Raw genomic sequence first — 19761 nt, 5'->3', positions numbered from 1 at the left:
CTACTGATGTCATGTATCATGATAGTATTGTAAACATAAATCAACTGATGTCATGCATCATGACAGTATTGCATACATAAATCAACTGATATGTCATGTACCATGATAGCACTGCATACATTAATCAAGTAAAAACTATACGAGTCCATTATTTGCAAAACAAGTGTTACATTTATCATTACAGGAATCCACTGTAGGATAAACTAACTTCCCAGAATATGTACAGCATCATCTAAACTATTCTTCTAACTTAAAGTGAAATTCATCTACTCAAGATAACTCTCTTGTTGTTTACTCTTAAGTTATTTTTTATTTTTTGAAGAAATCTTTTCAACAAAACTAGACGTAGAGTATACCCATTCAACTGTGTTGCAAATGATTTTAGCTTGAAAAGAAACTTAAGAAAATAGGGTATAATCCAATTTACCCAAGCAGTATAAAACAGCAGACCTGTGTCTATTCTATTAAATCCTGTGCCTGTAATACTAAAAGAAAAATCACAGGAAACCTCTTGTTGCTCTCACCTTATAGTCTCCATTCTTGATGGTTCCTATGGTGAAGGGAATACCAACTCCAAGCAGCAGATCTGAGCTAAAGTCAAGGACAAATAATTCCACAAAATATTGGTTTTCTCATTATTTTTGTTGAAGCAGACTAGTCAAATTCAAAAGTACAATCAATGTGACCATGAAACAAATAATGTTACAGTGTGGAAAAGCGACAGCTTTCATATTACAATTTGTGAAAGCAAAAGTATTTGAAACTGGTTGCCAGGTGCTAATTAGAACAATAGAATTATAAATCCAGAGTATGTTAATGTATTTCAATATGTCTTGGCCTTTTGCAGATACAATGGGATTGATCATGTCTGTATGTGTGTCCATATATCTATGTATCCAGAACCATAATCTGTCTGTTCACATGTCTGTGTCTAAACATCTGTGCACCCTTCTGCCAGTTTGATGACAAAAACACTTATAATTTTATAATTTTAATTGTGGATGCAATCCTGAGGGTAGAGCCAATATAATTAAAAGGTTTGGATATTCGCACTGGTAAAATGAGTCCATCACTTCCAATGTAATTATTAAAACGTTCAGAATCTGTTAAGCATACAAGCTGCAATTAATGTATACCTTACTGAAACATCATAAAAAACTTTTTACACTCAGAAGACACCATATCCAATGAAAAATGAATTTAGAATTTCAGATGAAGCCAAATATATTCAATAAGGTTAGTCTGTCAAGAATCATGAAAATCAAAGAATTTTTCAGTTGCATTTGACTTTGTTAATGACTCTCCAACATAACCATTGCTTATGTATTTAATAAGAGAAGTCTATATGATTTTTCACCTGTGTAAATATGGTAAATTTTTAAATAACTGTGAGGCTTACATTTTATGGACAATTAGTGACATGGTACATTTTGTTGTTGTTGTTGTAGGGTTTAACGCCATTTTTCAGCACACAATAGGCTATACATGGCGGCCAGTATTAATGGTGGAGGAAGAACACAGGAAAACCCCGGAAAGAACCAACGACCCACAAGAAGCTACTGGCAAGCTTTCTCACATACCCACATTGGCTGAATCAGAGACTTGAACCGGCGCAGACAGAGGTGAGATGGCAGTGTTCCATAACGGAAAGCGCTTTAGACCACTCGGCCACTCGGGTCCCCTGTACATTTTGTGATACATGGAACATTTTGTCACACATGGCACATTTTGTGATGCATGGCGAATGGTAGATTTTGTGATGCATGGTACATTTTGCAATACATAGTACACCTTGTGATACATGGTACTTTTCTAACATTTTCCTATATAACAGCTATTCATTCAGTTATATATTAAACTAATAGAAACACAATAAATTTCCACCAGCCAATAACTGTTTTAGAGATATTGGATTGTTTGGACCCTTAACTATGTAAAAATATCCAATTTTCATGAAGTTATGTATAAGTACTCCAAAGATTTCACAAGTAAACATCCATGAGGTTTGTCACCTTTCAATGAATATTATAGACCTTAGTAAGGTTGATAAATTATACATTTAAAACAGTGAACTATAAGGATAGAACAGACTTGTATCACTGTAAACTCAGGTTGTCTGCCATAGAATTATACAATGGGTATGCATGCATTATGTAGCATCCACAAGAAGCTAGGCATTTATGGGGATGGAAAAAAATTACGAACTGAAGAGGGTATAAATCAACTGCTTAGAATAGAAGTGGGGGAAAGTTTAGGAACAGAAGAAGGCTTGAAGCAACTGAGAAGAATGGAAAGAAAATCTTCTTGGATATAGAAATATCATATGTAGCAAATATCAAGGATACTGAAGAGGGGTCCGCCAAAACAAGCTGAGATCCCCATCCTTGGGTAACCCTGTCGTGCCATGGCGATGTCTGCTATAAAATCTGGAAGAAATGTATAAAAATATTTTACAATGTATCCATCATAACATCACTCAGTATGTAGAGTCTCTTCCAAAAACAGGTGTAGGTTTCTTGAAAGTGTACATGAAAATAATGCTATGGGTCACTCTGGAACCTATGAGAAACCTGTCTAAGACACTGGGAACATTCTCCTTCAACTCCTGACTACTATAGAAGTTGGCAACAGACATATTTCTTATGAATTTATAATTATTACTTCCCTTGAACTAACTTTCCACTATCTACTGAAGCATTCTCTTATAAAATATCCAAAGGAAAAAAAAACTGATTCAAAGGAAAGTAAACTGTAACCGGTGTTGTGAAGGAAAACTTATAATAATTATGTTAGCAAGAAAACCATGGCTTGGGTCTGATTGCTGATGTATCCTCCCACACCTATATCTGACTTGTAAAAACTTCAACACAAGATTTTAATAAACTACATTGTTGCTACTGCTGCCACTGCTGTCATAACTACCACTACCATCAATATTACCAATGTTAATCACTGATGTACCCAGAAAACTGATACATACTGTTACAGAATTATGTATCATCTTTTGAATTTATAATATAATTTTTATTATAGTTATTTGAGACTATAAAGTTATATTTTTGTTTTGTTTAATTCATGGTTAGTAATATCGTAGAAGTACATTTGTACTATGTAGGAAAGTTTCATTCACATGGTTTCTCTAAGGGGAAATAAACAGTCAAATGAATGCAGGTCAAGATTCAGTATGTGTGTATAAGTGGGAAATCAAAGTACATTTGATCTGACACAGGTACTCTAGAATTTGATTGGTTCAATGAGATTTGAAGATCAGAACAAGACTGTTTTTTAATTACACTGTCTGAATCATGTTAAATAGTAAGAGGTAATTGTACGAGATTGTTCAGGGTCAGAAATGTTTATTTGAAGTGCATAAGAATTCCATATAAGATGCATGCATTACATTCATTCTTCTTGAGTTATATAGAGCATCTGTAAGAGTCTAGAAAGAGAACTTGTGATTCATTAATACTACCGTTTGTTGGATCAGCAGAGCGATTTTAAACAGTCAGTGCTTTGGAATGTTTTGATTATTATTCAAGAATCTGAATATCTAATTTCTATCGGATTATGTGAAACTTTCCAGGACTTCAATGATAGTCTACATTCACTGACATTACATTAAGGCAAAAACCTTAGGATTTATTTAATTATTAATAAAAACTTTGTTACTGTAACATGCACTTCTTATACCATTTTAGGAAAATATGAACGAAATGGAACACTATACAGAATGAAATTTGTCACTGAAATATTTCAATATAACAGAAATCTTCGTTATCTAATAACACTAGAAAAAAAATCTAATAAAAACTGACCATGTCTGTAAATAAGGTTGTTGTTGTTGTTGTGGGGTTTAACACAATATTTCAGCACACGATAGGCTATACATGGGGGCCAGTACTAATGGTAGAGGAAGAACCCTGGAAAACTCCAGAAAGAATAACCGACCCACGAGAAGCTACTGGCAAGCTTTCTCACATACCCAGATTAGCCGAATCCAAGACTCGAACCCATGCAGACAGAGGTGAGATGGCAGTGATCCGTAATGGAGAGTGCTTTAGACCACTCTGGGCCCCTTGTAAATAAGGTAATTTTTGCATTAATTTGTCTTGAAACACTTCCAAGAAAACAAACAGGATTCCTGAATGTGAAACCACTTGTCATAGATTCATTCTATTTTGATACTACATAATACTTAGTGGACCAGTCAAAACTGAAAAATAAATGGCACCAGATATAAAAAAATGGGCTATATCATTGTGACGTTTGGCTGTTATATGACTGAAAAATGTTACAGGAGAGGGATTTTGTTAAAATTAAAAACATGTTGCACTGGACCGTTGTTAAGAGACACGATCATCCCATGTGGACTATTTGCAAAAGTTACTGTAGACATGTAGACTAGTTAAAGTGAGTGTTATGCATAAATAATTTATCAATTTCTTTTGTGTCTAGGATCTTGTACTGACTACTAATCCACATGAATTTAGCCGATTTGTGACAAAAATGTTAACTGCAGATCCAGGTAAGTAGCAAAAATAAATGTACATTAAATAAAATAAATACAGTTTTCTGTAATTATGGTATGTAATATATAGATTGCAATTTTTATGTTCAGATTCCACCTTTTGCCACTTATATTAGTAATAAGTTATATTTATACTTCTCTTAGGGGTTGGCATGTGTGAACCTACAACAAAGCAATTCAAGTTGTCATTGAATACAATTTCCATTTGATTGGGTACCCAGGTATCCAATCGTTAGTATTAATGGGTACCCTGTATAAATTTTCCAAACTTTTGACATCTCTAGTCACTTACATTCACATATACTTATGCACTATAAAAAGCACACCAGTCTATGCATAGCTTTCTTCACTACTGATCTAATACTGGTTGCAGTTTATTCCATTTTTGTTCAATTTATTTATTTGTCTGTTATTTAATAAGTAGGTGCACTTTCAAATCGTTTCATAAATGCACTGGCAGATCAAGATCTATGTTGTTTGTTCTAAGGATTACTCCTAACAATCTGCATAGAAAAAAGTTAATGTTGTCACTCAAGCATAAAGGAAGGTCATCATTACCTACATCAAGAGCAATACAAAAATGATGTTTCACAACATGTGCATACAATGGTGTCATAGCAGCATAGGTATATATCTTAAAGTTAAATCCTGCCACAGCAACAATAACACTGCAGGAAAATAGTGATCCTTATGTCTTACCTATGCTTCACAGATGAAATAAAATATGTCACCATTTTTCTTGATCTATTATATGGTTTATTTTATTAATGTGCTTAAAAAAATTATAATTTTTACACATATCCTGAATAACTGTTAAATATAGGTGTTAAAAATACTTTTGATTTTCCAACATGACAGTCTTCCAATAGCCTTGTAATGCTGCTAATATTTCATAGAACTCTAGCATAAATGGAATAAAAGTCACCCCATTCATGCTTTTTCTATATAATTCATTAGTTTTTATTAAATAACTAATTCATAAATATTTTGTACCTTTTCTCCTAATGCATGACATTAGGTTTCTGAACACAAGGATACCTCCTGTATTACATGGTTGATCTTTCTTGCTCCCCTACACAGTGTTTGAGTCTGGGACCACTAGACTAGTTGTAAGGTACTGGGTTTTCGATGGGGACGCAACTTTGTCTCCCAGAATGCTGGCTTATTTAGGTGTAGGTTTCCACTAGTTTAGTAATGAATGCCAAGTATGCCAGGTGACCAAAGCTGACACATGCTGTACATTGTACTAGTAATACTATGACTGATTGAATGATTTGTGCTTAATGACACATCAACACATGTAAGGTTAAGTCCAGGCAATTGCCCAACACCAGGGTGACTAACATGGCATGGGTTGTAATGATTCTGGCATATTATGAGGCACTGCATACTGTAAAACTTCTTAATTAGCAAGCACCAAAAATGAATAATTTCTTCTTTGCATGAAACTTTAAATCTGACTAACTTTGAGATGTTTTTTAAGTAACTTCATTCACATACACACAAAATCAACACATACCAGAGTGACAATGGAAGCCCTTCCACAAACATGTCTGAGCTAATTAAATTAAAGACCAATTCCATATGCTATGCTTACCTCCTATACTGTTTCCCCATGCAAGGAACGTCAATCCTAGAATGGCATTGCTAATGCTGAATGCTATACCAAATGTCTGGGGAAAAAGAAATTACTGGTTATAACCAATAGTTAAATCCTTCACAGCACGGTATTCCATGCTTCTAGCTTGTCTTCTTTCAGACTGTTGTGACATTTTTTCTTTCACATATCTTTTAGCATTGTGCAAAAGAAACTTAAAATGGAATAAATTTTTAAATCCTAAATGATTTAAAACTATTAATTGATTAATGTTTAAATACATGTTGTTGCAGGCACAACCATGAAGTTGTCCCATGATAAGGATTGTTTTTATAAACTGACTAAAGTCATCATGTAAGCCGGACATGGACCAAACATAAAATGATCCATTGCTCATCACTTTTAAGGAGGTATTAGGTACATATACAACTTTCTATTTGATATAGACCAAATTAACATCACTTAAAGGGAGATTTTCTAATTGAAATGGGCCAACATGAACATCACATGGAGATATTTGTTTTTATAAAAAAAAAACTAGCATAGTAAGTAAACATAGAACATTTTTATTAAGAGTCAGAACTGCTGTATATGAACAGTAAAATCAGCTCATCAGACTTATTTTGCCATGAAAAAATGCTGTGGTTGGACAACTTTCTGCCAGTTGAAAGATCAGCAAATGCCCACATTTTTTTCTAGAAAGAGATGAATTTATCCACTACTCTAAGTTAACATTGGGGGTAAATTAGACTATTCTGAACGATAATATTTTTGTGGGGTAAATTGGCCTATTCTGACAGTTGATATTTTTTTATGGGATAAATTGGCCTATTCTGACAGATATTTTTTTCCAGTGCCCCTAAGGCAATCAAATAGAAAAATGGCCACCAAAATGTTGAAAGTAATAGTCAAAGAAAATGTTCCAAAGGTGTGCCAAGGAAAATTACTAAAATATTAAACTGCACACACTATATGAAAAGTGTACCAACAATGTGATGATAAACAATTATACAGATGATAAAGAATCCCCACCTGACAAGCTCAACTGCAGGGGATGGATGAAAATCCTAAACCAACTGTGCACATCTAAAGGCCATCCCCAATAATTTCCAAAGGTTTTAAGTTACTATCAGAAACGATGTAGGAGTTGGTGTATGACATTACATGCGGTCATCAAGAGAAACGTAATCCACATCATTTCATCGAGAACTGTCGGAGTAACAATGTTGCAAAGCGTGTGATAATTTACATGACCCAAACATTTATTTAATAAAGGCACAGATATTATAGGGTTTACCATGTACAATTTTCAGGAATATTACTTACCTGTAAGATATTAACAATTTCATTGGCTATACTGTAAATCCAGATAACAGCCACCAAAAATCCCAGATAAGCAAGAGCCTGAAAAATAAAAGGATAAAAAATTTTAAACCTGCTGCAAATATTTTGCAGCAACTTAACTTCATTGATTTGCCACTACATATATTTGTCAAATAATATATACTTGTATAGAAATGTTTACCCTGTAATTATCAGTGATTTCCTAAAATCCTGTCTGTAAGTTTCGCAACAAGTCCAGTTTGTCTTTTAAGACTGGCAGCTGGTCCACTGCCAACAATTTTGAAGAACTTTACAAAGCATAAATGTGTCCATTTCTAGTGTAGCTGAGCCTGTACACCCTAGATTTTAAAAGTTCTCTTCTTCAGTTCATCTTCAATGCTGAAAAAAATCCCTTGATTGAGAGGCTTTTTTAAAATCTTACTTTCTGGCAAAATAACACGGAAGCTTTAATTTTTCCGTTATGTCTCAGTATTAGTTTTAGATAGCTGGATGAGTGGAGAAATTACCAAGTAACATAACAGCCTTCTCTTCTAGTCTTTGCTTTTAAATACCACAGTGACCGCACTTCCATTATGAATTCCTTGAAATTCCAATTTTCAAATACTGTGGGCATTATCCAAGTAATTTTGCTATGTTTATATGCAAATAGCCTTGTTTTCATCTTTATGTGATGAAAGCAGCATACAGATTTAAATCTTTCAATAACCAAGGGTCACAGTTTGTGGTTTGTAATTTTCTTTGTGCAATAAAGGATTTTATTTTACACTAGGCCACTAATTACTGTATTTTCCAAGTAAAATAAAAGTGATAATTCACTGGAGTGAACTGTGACAAATAATTTCACTGCCTCATCAATAACAAGCATGAAATCTGAATGTATTCTTAGATGCTGACATTGCTGTATGATACAATGGCAGCCAGCTCCAGTTCAAATCTAATAATGCCTGAATAATTTTTTTCTTAATGTGCTATTTTACTTTAAATTAAGTAGAAGAATTATGTAACTGTTTACATTTTCTTTGTGAATAATCGCAAAGCACAGCATAACATATACAGTACAATGTGGATATCATGTGGGATTCAGTATTGTTACTTCCATCTGTTAGATAGACAATACAGTGTACATCTTGCTATCTGATATGTTGGAGCATAAACTATAAAGAAAATTTGCTTGCTATGAGTGAAAGAATGGATGAATTTAATCTCATGGTTGAATAATTTTAGTATTTTCTCTTGTGGTTTCACCCACTCTATGAAAATATACCTGTTATTTACACATTTGAAGCAAATATCCTCCATGAAATCCTGTCTTTCATTTGTTCAAATCAATGTTTCTATTACTCACAGGGTCACATGACTAGGGTTTTGTTTGTCAAGAGTTTCCAGCTTTGCAATAATAGATCAGTTCTTCACAATATCCTCACTCTTGGATAATCTGCCTCAGTTTCAGTGAATATGTCTCTGCAGCATCACTCTTTGGCTGACGTGATTTTTGCAGAGACTAAAAGTTAGAGAACCAACCAGCTACGGCTCTTAATCCTGAATCTTACATGCCTAAAAATCTCTGTCAAGCTTCTCTGCCTGAACTATCTGTACTGTGCATGAAAACCATATTTTTGAAACATAAGCAAGTCATGTGCCTTAAAACAAATTTAAAAAATCATGTTTTTCTGTGCAACATGTTGCATTATGGTAGATATGAACTGAATGCAATAAAGGCACCTAAAGGGCACTGGCAATTTTAGGTCTACTATTGCCTAATACAATGCAAATATCTGACACTGAATGGATACAACTGCAGCTAAATAGAGACAAAAGTTATTTCAAAGTCATGTACAGCGGTTGTGATGTTTAGCTAATGGATGTTCAAAATTATATAGAAAAAAACATTTAAAATCCATTTTCAAAAATTTTCTCTCGGAGGATTGATCGCATTACAGTTACATTATATCCAGGATCGTGCTGTCATGAAGTCCATTATGGGGGGAGCTGTAGGATGGCTCCATGTCAAAATGTGTCAGTGTATACCACGATGACAGACTGAAGTACATTTAGAAATTATTTTTCAATAAAATAACTGAAATTTACTTCCCATAACACTTTGCAAAATAATCCTTTCATAAACTCCAATGTTATCATTGGACAAAGAGAATGCTATATAATATCAAGACAATATATTTGTTATTGTTAGACATATAGACTGCGAGAATGGCTAAAAATAAAATTATGAAATTGTTAGACATACAGATTGCTAGCACAGCAAGACTAGATAATAATGTGATTATCAGATGAAGAGTCTGCATGTACAACAAGAACAGAAAGCTACATGGGTTTGAACTCACTAGTTAATTCCTAGATTAAGACTATTCGCTAGACAAACTTCACTTAGCTCATATTTCTGCAACATGATATAGCTGATAATTTAACTTGCAAAAAATAAGAAAAAACACTACCAATTTACTAGACCTATAGAATGCTACAACAAAAGAAAGAATACTGATTGAACACACAGAGTGAATCTTCGGCCTGGTATCATTTTTTGAAGTAATGAAGATGAGGACTGCCAAACAGAATGCCAGTATCATTACCAGTGCCCATACAGGAAATGATCCCATCATATTGAAGCCCACTGCAAAAGAAAGCAATGGACAATGAACCTTTAAAAACAGCATAGTATAAGATATGATGAATTACAGAGTACATATTGTATGTATAACGCCACACATACAGGTACAAGATTTGATGATTTCAGCTTGAATAATCATACATACTGGCTGATTTAACATGTATTATTATAAAGGCTTCTACAGTGATGATTCTGAATTCTTTTTTTAATATTCCCTATAATAGGAAAGAAAATTATTTGCAAAGGAGGAGGGGGTGGACCCCCCATTAATTAATGTTCTAGAATAGATCTGGATGGAAGCAGTAACTTGATGAGAATGGTGAAAATCCAAAGACTAGTAAAGTCTCCTTTATAATGAGCTGCTTACTAACTGCTTGAAATGTGGAAAGTCCATTAAAAACTATAAATAAAACTGGAGTGGCAGACAAGCAGACCATACCAACATGATCATGATATATATAACAGAGGGCAGACATGATCATGACAAAGATAACAGAGCAAAAGATAACTGACCAGACTGGCATGGTCATGACATACATAATGGTGAGGCAGACAAACTGACTCAAATGACAAAATCATGACATACATAATGGAGGGCAGACAAACTGACTCAAAGGACAAAATCATGATGACATACATAATGGAGGGGCAGACAAACTGACCCAAATGACAAAATCATGACATACATAATGGAGGGGCAGACAAACTGACCCAAATAATATAATTATAACATACATAATGGAGGGGCAGACAAACTAACACAGATGACAAAATCATGACATACATAATGGAAGGACAGACAAATCGACCCAAATGACAAAATCATGACATACATAATGGAGAGGCAGACAAATCAACCCAAATGAAAAATCATGACATACATAATGGAGAAAAAGAGAGACTAACCAGACTGACATGATCATGACATACAAAACATGGACAAACTTACCAGACTGACATGATCATGACATACAAAACATGGACAAACTTACCAGACTGACATGATCATGATATACAAAACATGGACAAACTTACCAGACTGACATGATCATGACATACAAAACATGGACAAACTTACCAGACTGACATGATCATGACATACAAAACATGGACAAACTTACCAGACTGACATGATCATGACATGCAAAACATGGACAAACTTACCAGACTGACATGATCATGACATATGGACAAAACTGACCTTGTGTTAACTGCATAGTATTTACCAAGTTTCATGACAACCCATGAAAAGTTATGAAAATGAAAAAAGAGATGGATGGAAACAGGATTTAGTGGCTGGGATATAAGAACAGATTACTGTTAACAGTTTTTTTTCTTGCTGTGAAATGATCTTTATCTATTGTTTTTTTTTTGTTGCTTAACTTTGAAAATAATGATTATCTCCTTTGAAATTAAATTAAATGTTGCCGTTGCTGGGGTTTTCTCTGTGTATGATATATGGTTAAACATTATGATGTTACAAATGAAAACATTCTTGCATGTATCCAATCAGCACAATGGTTATATTGATATCTAACAGACATACAGGGCTCACCCATTTGTCTGAATGATATAAACTAAAGCTTGTGACATCATGGAGATGTGATGTATAGTGTCTCTGCCTGCATCAAGTAATGTTTCTGAGTTGCAAAAAATATTATTTCATATTGTTCAACTAAAAACAAGAGTATAAATTAGAGAGATTTTAAACTCAAATTAACCAAGAAAATAATCTACACAAGTTATAAACACTTTCTCATTCTTTGTTCTTCTCCATAATGGCAAATGCTAGAAGATAATGGTAGAAACTACAGGCCTATACTTCTGGTGACAAAGTTTTTACATAATTATCTTGTTTTACATATAAGCATAAAGCTCACTATAATAAAATATTAGTCAAGACATTTAAACATCTTACATGATAAGATGAAACAAGAAAAAGGTGTATCTAAATGTACATAGGTTACACTGACTCATTATTGGGTATTATTTGGCATGCCATGCTGCACAACTCCATGCAACATTTGCATCTTATAGTTATATCTCTTTGTTTGTCTGGTATCAATGACACATCAACACATGGAACACTATATAGTGACATGACAATTGGAGTAAAATGTCTTGCTCAGAGGTACACTACAGAGGCTGACCTAGACTGATCTGGCCTGAATTCAAACCCATAACCTTTGGCTTTGACTGCAAGTCTGATATGCTAAGCAATAAAACCACCATTGGTTTCATAGCATAAGATTTAATCAACAATTTTAGATAATAACATCTAATGATTCTACGTATATGTTACCAATTAGATCTGATACAGATTAAGTCATTATCACAAACTATGAGTGATAATCAAACTAAATTCTCTTTTCTTTTTTGATTGCTACAAATAAGATTTACTTACATCTCATTTTAATATTTCATGAATATGCATAAACCTGCATAAACTATCCTTTCAAGTTGACAGAGTGAGCCAATCAGATTTTCTATTCCAAGCATAGTCATTTTTCAACCAATAAAACAGTCACTTTTCCTGATGTATTATATTGTAAGAGCTTATCTCATTGGCTTGTTGATGTTGTATTTTTGTATAAGCCTATTTATAAGAAATGAGGAAATCTGATTGCAGGTGACCATGGATGATGTGAGAGCACAGAAGATATTAGCCCAAGGATTATGCTGATGAGTTAAAGCAAATGCTCTCAAGCACAGAACAGCAAGTATGGTTTAATTCAGACAGCAACTTCAATCAATGGCTAGATGACATATTAAGTTAGAGGCTTTTGCAGTACCCTCCCCCATCAATTAAAAGAAATTCCAGACATTTGTTCAAATAGATATTGGATAAAAACCTTTTGTGGCAAAGATACAGAAGATTGGTCCTGTAAAGCATTGTAGTGCATTGAGGTATCGGTTCCAGTTGTGATTCTCTTCCTTATAATCCACCACAGGTATTGTAATGATCAGGAAAAACATCAATGGGCTCTGAAAGTAAATAGAACCTGGTCCAACAGTTATATATCTAATTTAGCTTGTCCTTAACAAAATTACTATCGTATTGTGTCTTTGTTAAAATTATTTATAAAGCTACTTTAAATTAATAGTTTTAAAAAAAATTGGTGACATATTATTATTAGTAGTAGTAGGAGATGTGGAAAGAGAAGGAGTGGTACTGACAATATTAATAATAGCAATGGTAGTAGCAAAAGTAGTAGTAGTAGTGGTGGTAGTAGTGGTTCTAGTAGTCTAGTAATAGTGATGTTTGTAGTAAGAGATGTGGTTGTTGTGGTTGTGGAATAAAAAATTTCATTCATCACAAAAATATTATATAAGGTAAAAGAATAATCAGATATTTTAAAATTTAGTGAGACAAGTAGCAGTAGTAGTAAAAGTGGTAGTGGTTGCAATAGTAATAGTAGTAGTGGTTAGTGGTGGTAGCAACATTTGTACTAGTAATAGTGTTAGTAGTAGTAGCTGTAGTGGTAACAGTATTAGTAATGGTCATAGCAGCAGTAGTAATAGTAGTGGTAGCAGAATTGGTAGTAGTAGTATTAGTAGTGGTAGCGGAATTGGTAGTAGTAGTATTAGTAGTGGTAGCGGAAGTAGTAGTAGTGGTCAAGGAACAGTGTCCTTCAAATGTTTCTGTACACAAACATTTTTTGTGGTATTTACATTAATCAAAATAGACTATTTCACTGCTAAAATAGCAGTGGTAGCAGATGTATCAGCAATAACAGAAGTAGTGTGTGTGTGTGTGTGTGTGTGTGTGATCTGGATTTTTAACATAGCTTTGTAAAAAAATCAGTTATATCACTACGATATCTGCTGCAGTGTGACAGTTTATAGTTATGTCTAGCACTGGGGCATCATGCCACAGACATGTAGCATGATGTCCCACCCAGTCACATTATCCTGGCACCAGGCTGACCAGTCCTAACACTAACCTCTTAATGCTGAGTGCCAAGTGAGGCAGTTGGTAGTACCATTTTTGTAAAATATTTGGTATGACTCAGCTGGGAATCAAACCCATGACCTACCACATCCAAGGCGGATGCTCAAACCACTAAGCCACCAGAGCAGTCAACAGAAGTAGTAGCAGTAATGGTAATAGCAGTGGTAGCAGATTAATATCACTTATGGTAATAGCAGCGGTAGAAAATAAGCATCAGTAATGGTAATAGCAGTGGTAGCAATTTTGGCATCAGTAATGGTAATGGAAGTGGTAGAGCTGATTAGCAACAGTTATGGTAATAGCAGTGGTAGAAAATAAGCATCAGCAATGGTAATGGCAGTGGTAGCAATTTTGGCATCAGTAATGGTAATGGCAGTGGCAGCAGATTATCATTAGTTATGGTAATGGCAGTGGTGGCAGATTAGCAACAGTTATGATAATAGCAGCGGTAGAAAATAAGCATCAGTAATGGTAATGGCAGTGGTAGCAATTTTGGCATCAGTAATGGTAATGGCAGAGGCAGCAGATTAGAATCAGTTATGGTAATGGCAGTGGTAGCAGATTAGTAACAGTTATGGTAATAGCAGTGGTAGAAAATAAGCATCAGTAATGGTAATGGCAGTGGTAGCAATTTTGGCATCAGTCATGGTAATGGAAGTGGTAGCAGATTATCATTAGTTATGGTAATGGTAGTGGTAGCATATTAGCATTAGTTATGGAAATGGCAGTGTTACCAGATTAGCATCAGTTATAGTAATAGCAGTGGTAGCAGTAGGCATCAATAATGGTAATGGCAGTGGTAGCAGATTAGCATCAGTAATGGTAATGGAAGTGGTGGAAAATAAGCACCAGTAATAGTAATGGCAGTGATAGCAGATTAGCATCAGTAGTGGCAATGGCAGTGTTACCAGATTAGTATCAGTTATAGTAATAGCAGTGGTAGCAGTAGGCATCAGTAATGGTAATAGCAGTGGTAGCAGATTAGCCTTAGTAATGGAAGTGGTAGAGCTGATTAGCATCAGTTATGGTAATAGCAGTGGTAGAAAATAAGCACCAGTAATAGTAATTGCAGTAGTAACAGTAGCAATACAGTTAAACGTGTCTTAAAAGACCACCCATTCTTCCAGCAAGCCAAAAGTGTTCCCTCATAAAAGGTGGTCTCTCTTGACATGTTCATGCAAGATGACCTAGTTTTCAAGGTCAAAATTCAACAGGGTTTAAGAAGGAAAACTTGTGCAAATTACTGTACATACATTTTATTCTTTAGTTAAAATTTCTGCAAAACTACTGCATTCATTTCATCTCAAAATAACTTTAAAAAGCAATAAAGATTTATATCTATCAATAAACATTCACATTTATACTTGAAGATTACATGTACATGTATTAGCATAAGAACTGCACTATTAACTAAGAAAATATTTATGCATCCCGCCCATAAGTTGATTTGAGATGTCAAGAGTTGCTTCAAATGCAAATTTAGCTATGATGAAACACATACACATCCTGTGTATGAATTGTGTTGTTGTTCTGATCAGGCGTTGGGTAAATGGGGAATATTTATGCACCAAGGATTGAAATCAAATCCATCAAAAAGTACTTAGCGACAAAAGTAAAACTCGTAATTCACCAATGACATCAGGAAATTATATTGATAAACAAAGGGTGTAACTAATGCATTAGGGTGAAAAGATGATGGTCTGTTATGTGGGTTTTAATAGTGGTGTGATAAATAATGCAACAACATACAAAAACCTTTAACACTGACAACTGATTTCAGAAAACAATAATCACATTTTAAAGACAAAGACAAAGACTTTGTTCACCACACGCACTATGGACTGCCTTGAAGACAAGCAATTACTTGACAACAGTGAACGCCATTTAAGAAAATTTCTCACTATGATATTATCAAAATTGTATGGTTTTCAGAACAAAGATAAAGAAACAATACAAACCAAGAGTTAACTATGAACATCCTTTACTGCTCCTTTGAAATATGAACTGGTTAACTGTAATGGGTTTTACATGATTTTGGGACTGAGGTTAGCGACATGTATTTGGTCTGATTTACAGTATGCAGCATAAAATGCTACCTACATTACCTTATTTTAGGAAACAGTAGCCAGATGCAATTGGTTATGGATACAAAGGATTTCTTTTTTTTTAAAACTGCAGTGTTTATGCAATGTGTTCAATAATAGCCAAAACATCTAGTCACTGTTAACACATTAACCCCTGGAGGTTTTTGTCATTTTTGCCTGAAAATCGAGTAGGAAACATTCTGAAAGCTATTTCTGAACAGATATGAAAATACCAAATCCGCGGTGATCTTTCAATAACATACTGCCTAGTTGTGTTACAAACATCAGTTTTCATTGGCTATTTGACTTGCGCATGAGCAGAAGGGTAAAAGTTGGATGATTTTTGTTTTGTTTTTTTGCTAAACAGAGCCATTATTTTTGTATGGAGACCACTCTTTATTCCAAATGTCCATCTTATCCTACTTTTTGCAAAGGCTTATCAGTCTGTTTGCAGTTCATACTGGTTTGCCTTAGATATGAGACCAAAAAGTCTAAATTCCAGACACAAAATCGGATTCTGACCAGGGGCGAATTTTGCGTAGAAAAAAGTTGGGTCCAAAAAATGAGGGTTTTTTATCTGTATTTTGTAGTGCAACTAGATATTCCAGATTATTTGGTATCATTGTAGAGCTACATCTGTCTACCTATCTATAATACCACCCACTTTAGTGTATCATGCATGACCATGACGCTACAGAGCTCGGCAGTAGGCTACTACCTCCTGCCCCATTAAGTTGTCGCTAGGGTTTAATGTGTTAACATTCTGCGATGCAGCTGCTAGTACTAATTTCATAAGTCTTTGGTATGACTCGACTGGAGTTTGAACCCGTGACATCCCGCATTTCAGGTGGATGCTCTAGCCACTCGGCCACCAGAGCAGTCAGAAGTGGTAGTAGTAGTGGCAGTAGTATCATTAACAGTTGTAACAATGTAAGTGATACTGGTATCAATAGAAATAGTAGTCATGGTTCCCACGTTTTTCTAAATGTAAATTTTCAGGTCTTTTCCAGGTTTTTTCCAGGATGAAATTAACTTTTTCAAGGTTAACTTATGATCATTACTGAATGGAATTAAAGAACATGTTGGAATATAAAACAATCATTTTCCGAATCTGAAGAGGTTTATCTTTCAAGACTCTCCAAAATATATGTCAGAAAAGATAATCATGTATAAAACCACAAAAGGAGTCACACAAAACAAATCTGACTATATTCCTATCAATTGGCACTTAAAGCCATTTTAATGTACAAAATACAAATTCTAACTTTACTTTGCTTACCTGCATTATGATGCTACGTGGAAACAACATAATGAGCATACATTATTTTCTTTCCTTTCAAATCTTTAATTCCAAAGAATTCTAGAGTAATATAACTGCAAGTTATGCAAAGGAAACATTTTTTATCACAATATGAAAAAAACCCAATCAACAAACTATTAGAATCTTGTCTTGTAATGAAATAGCTTAACCCTGAATTTATGTGTGCCAATAAAAATCTCAAACAACATTTTTCAACCAACCTAAAGTCTCCTTAAGATGATTTGTTTAAATATTCCATCATTTAAAGACGTTTACAAAAGGGTTGATTTAAATTTTGACAAAAGACCTTCAAAATTATATATTTTTGTATAAACAAGGACTGAATTTTCTATAAAAACAACTTGCCTTCTTGTAGTTCAATAAACCAGTCCCAAAACCTGTATTGATACATGGGCTCTTACTGTTTCTTAATATATAATAAAAGGGATGACAATTTCCCATTTCACCTGCATTCTACTTAAGATATGAAACCAGTGCTTCAAGCTACATGTCACTGTGTAATATTTTCATACCAAAGTTCAGCTGAGAGATTCAAAATTTTTCTAATCCAGGTTTCCTCCGAATATTCCAACCCCATTTGGACATTTAGGATGGAGTGTGGGTTCAGAGCAATTACATATAAAAAATTTGGAATCTGCCCCACCACAAAATAGCTTACTAGAGGGCCTAGCAAATTTAAACTATATTATACTGACTTAAACCAGCATGAAATCAATAGGAAAAGCATTTATTTCCTCAAAAATGAAAAGTATTATAATCCTTATGTCTTGAATCTGCTGACAAACTAGACAAAACTCTACAAAGATGAAACCTGACCCAGTACTCGCCATTTTTGTTAATAGTCACATGACTTCACTACTCTCAAACAACGACATCGGAAGTCCAATAGTCATGTGATATCAACAACAAACTCCTTTTTAATGTCGTTGTACAAAATTTCAAATATATTAAATGTAAGTCTGATACTTTTTGTAAAAAACAAAACAGAAAAAAAGAACATATAATTCTCAACATATTTCAAGAAGAACTACAAGAAATTTGGCCAGTCTGATTCATCAAGCAGAGTAGTCTGGTTCCCTGCTTAGTATGCTCCCTGCGTGAGAGAGCACATCAACATGGTAGTCAAGTGATACAACAAAACTCAGGAAGTTGGTCTCAGAATAATTTTTTTCTACAACATTTGAAAATGACAGTTGTGAGATTCACAATTTCTGAGAAAATAAATCATTTTCATATCGATTTCATGCAGGTGTAACTTGACTTTACAGAGTTTAACTTTGCTAGGCCATCCGCAAAGCAGCTATGCTTTAATGCTACCATGTTGGCCTCTTGTGATGCTAGACTGGTTTTCATACCTTCCATATAAAAAATATATGGATATCAAAATGTCCATGAAACAAAAAGTCTACCAGATGAATCTAATCCACTGAGCGCATGTGGATTGTCTCAACAAGTATATTTATGGCAAGTACCCAAATGATCCATACTGTAACCTCCTAATATTCTGGTTAGAACTTAATAAATTTAACTTGCGATCAGTTCAGTTATGACTCAGTTACATAACTGTTTTGGGCATCAAGTTGTGTAGGAAAATTCCTGGGTTTTTCCCAACTTTCGTCAATTTTTGCAAAATTCAAGGACTTTTCACAGGAAATTATTTTATCATTTCTCCCAACTTTTTCCCCCAAGTTCCCAGTAGCGTGGAAACCCTGAGTAGTAGTGGCAGTGGTTATATTAGTAGTTGTAGAGCTGGTGACTAGCTAAGTAGTAGCAGTGATAATAGTAGTGACTGCAGTGACTGCAGTGGTTATATTAGTAGTTGTAGAGCTGGTGACTAGCTAAGTAGTAGCAGTGATAATAGTAGTGACTGCAGTGACTGCAGTGGTTATATTAGTAGTTGTAGAGCTGGTGACTAGCTAAGTAGTAGCAGTGATAATAGTAGTGACTGCAGTGGTTATATTAGTAGTTGTAGAGCTGGTGACTAGCTAAGTAGTAGCAGTGATAATAGTAGTAACAGTAGTGACTGCAGTGGTTATATTAGTAGTTGTAGAGCTGGTGACTAGCTAAGTAGTAGCAGTGATAATAGTAGTAACAGCAGTGGCAGTGGTTATATTAGTAGTTGTAGAGCTGGTGACTAGCTAAGTAGTAGCAGTGATAATAGTAGTAACAGTAGTGACTGCAGTGGTTATATTAGTAGTTGTAGAGCTGGTGACTAGCTAAGTAGTAGCAGTGATAATAGTAGTGACTGCAGTGACTGCAGTGGTTATATTAGTAGTTGTAGAGCTGGTGACTAGCTAAGTAGTAGCAGT

The 19761-nt window shown here is 34.5% G+C and overlaps 1 protein-coding gene across 2 annotated transcripts in view; it reads right to left on the bottom strand.

The window, feature by feature from the left end:
• LOC149776777 (mitochondrial sodium/calcium exchanger protein-like) overlaps nucleotides 1–19761 on the bottom strand; it is a 109948-nt gene that overhangs the window by 46477 nt on the left and 43710 nt on the right. For both annotated transcript variants that reach the window (XM_089941455.1, XM_089941456.1), the window contains exons 11-16: nucleotides 12948–13080; nucleotides 9980–10098; nucleotides 7452–7529; nucleotides 6126–6201; nucleotides 2346–2426; nucleotides 525–586 (exon numbers count right to left, since the gene is read on the bottom strand). In XM_089941455.1, the coding sequence (XP_089797581.1) occupies nucleotides 525–586; nucleotides 2346–2426; nucleotides 6126–6201; nucleotides 7452–7529; nucleotides 9980–10098; nucleotides 12948–13080 (549 nt within the window). The remainder of the gene's footprint in view (nucleotides 1–524; nucleotides 587–2345; nucleotides 2427–6125; nucleotides 6202–7451; nucleotides 7530–9979; nucleotides 10099–12947; nucleotides 13081–19761) is intronic.

This window comes from Sinohyriopsis cumingii, chromosome 18, assembly GCF_028554795.1.
Source record: "Sinohyriopsis cumingii isolate HCF-2022 chromosome 18, ASM2855479v2, whole genome shotgun sequence".
NCBI lineage: Eukaryota > Metazoa > Mollusca > Bivalvia > Unionida > Unionidae > Sinohyriopsis > Sinohyriopsis cumingii.
This window is presented reverse-complemented; position numbering and strand designations above follow the sequence as displayed.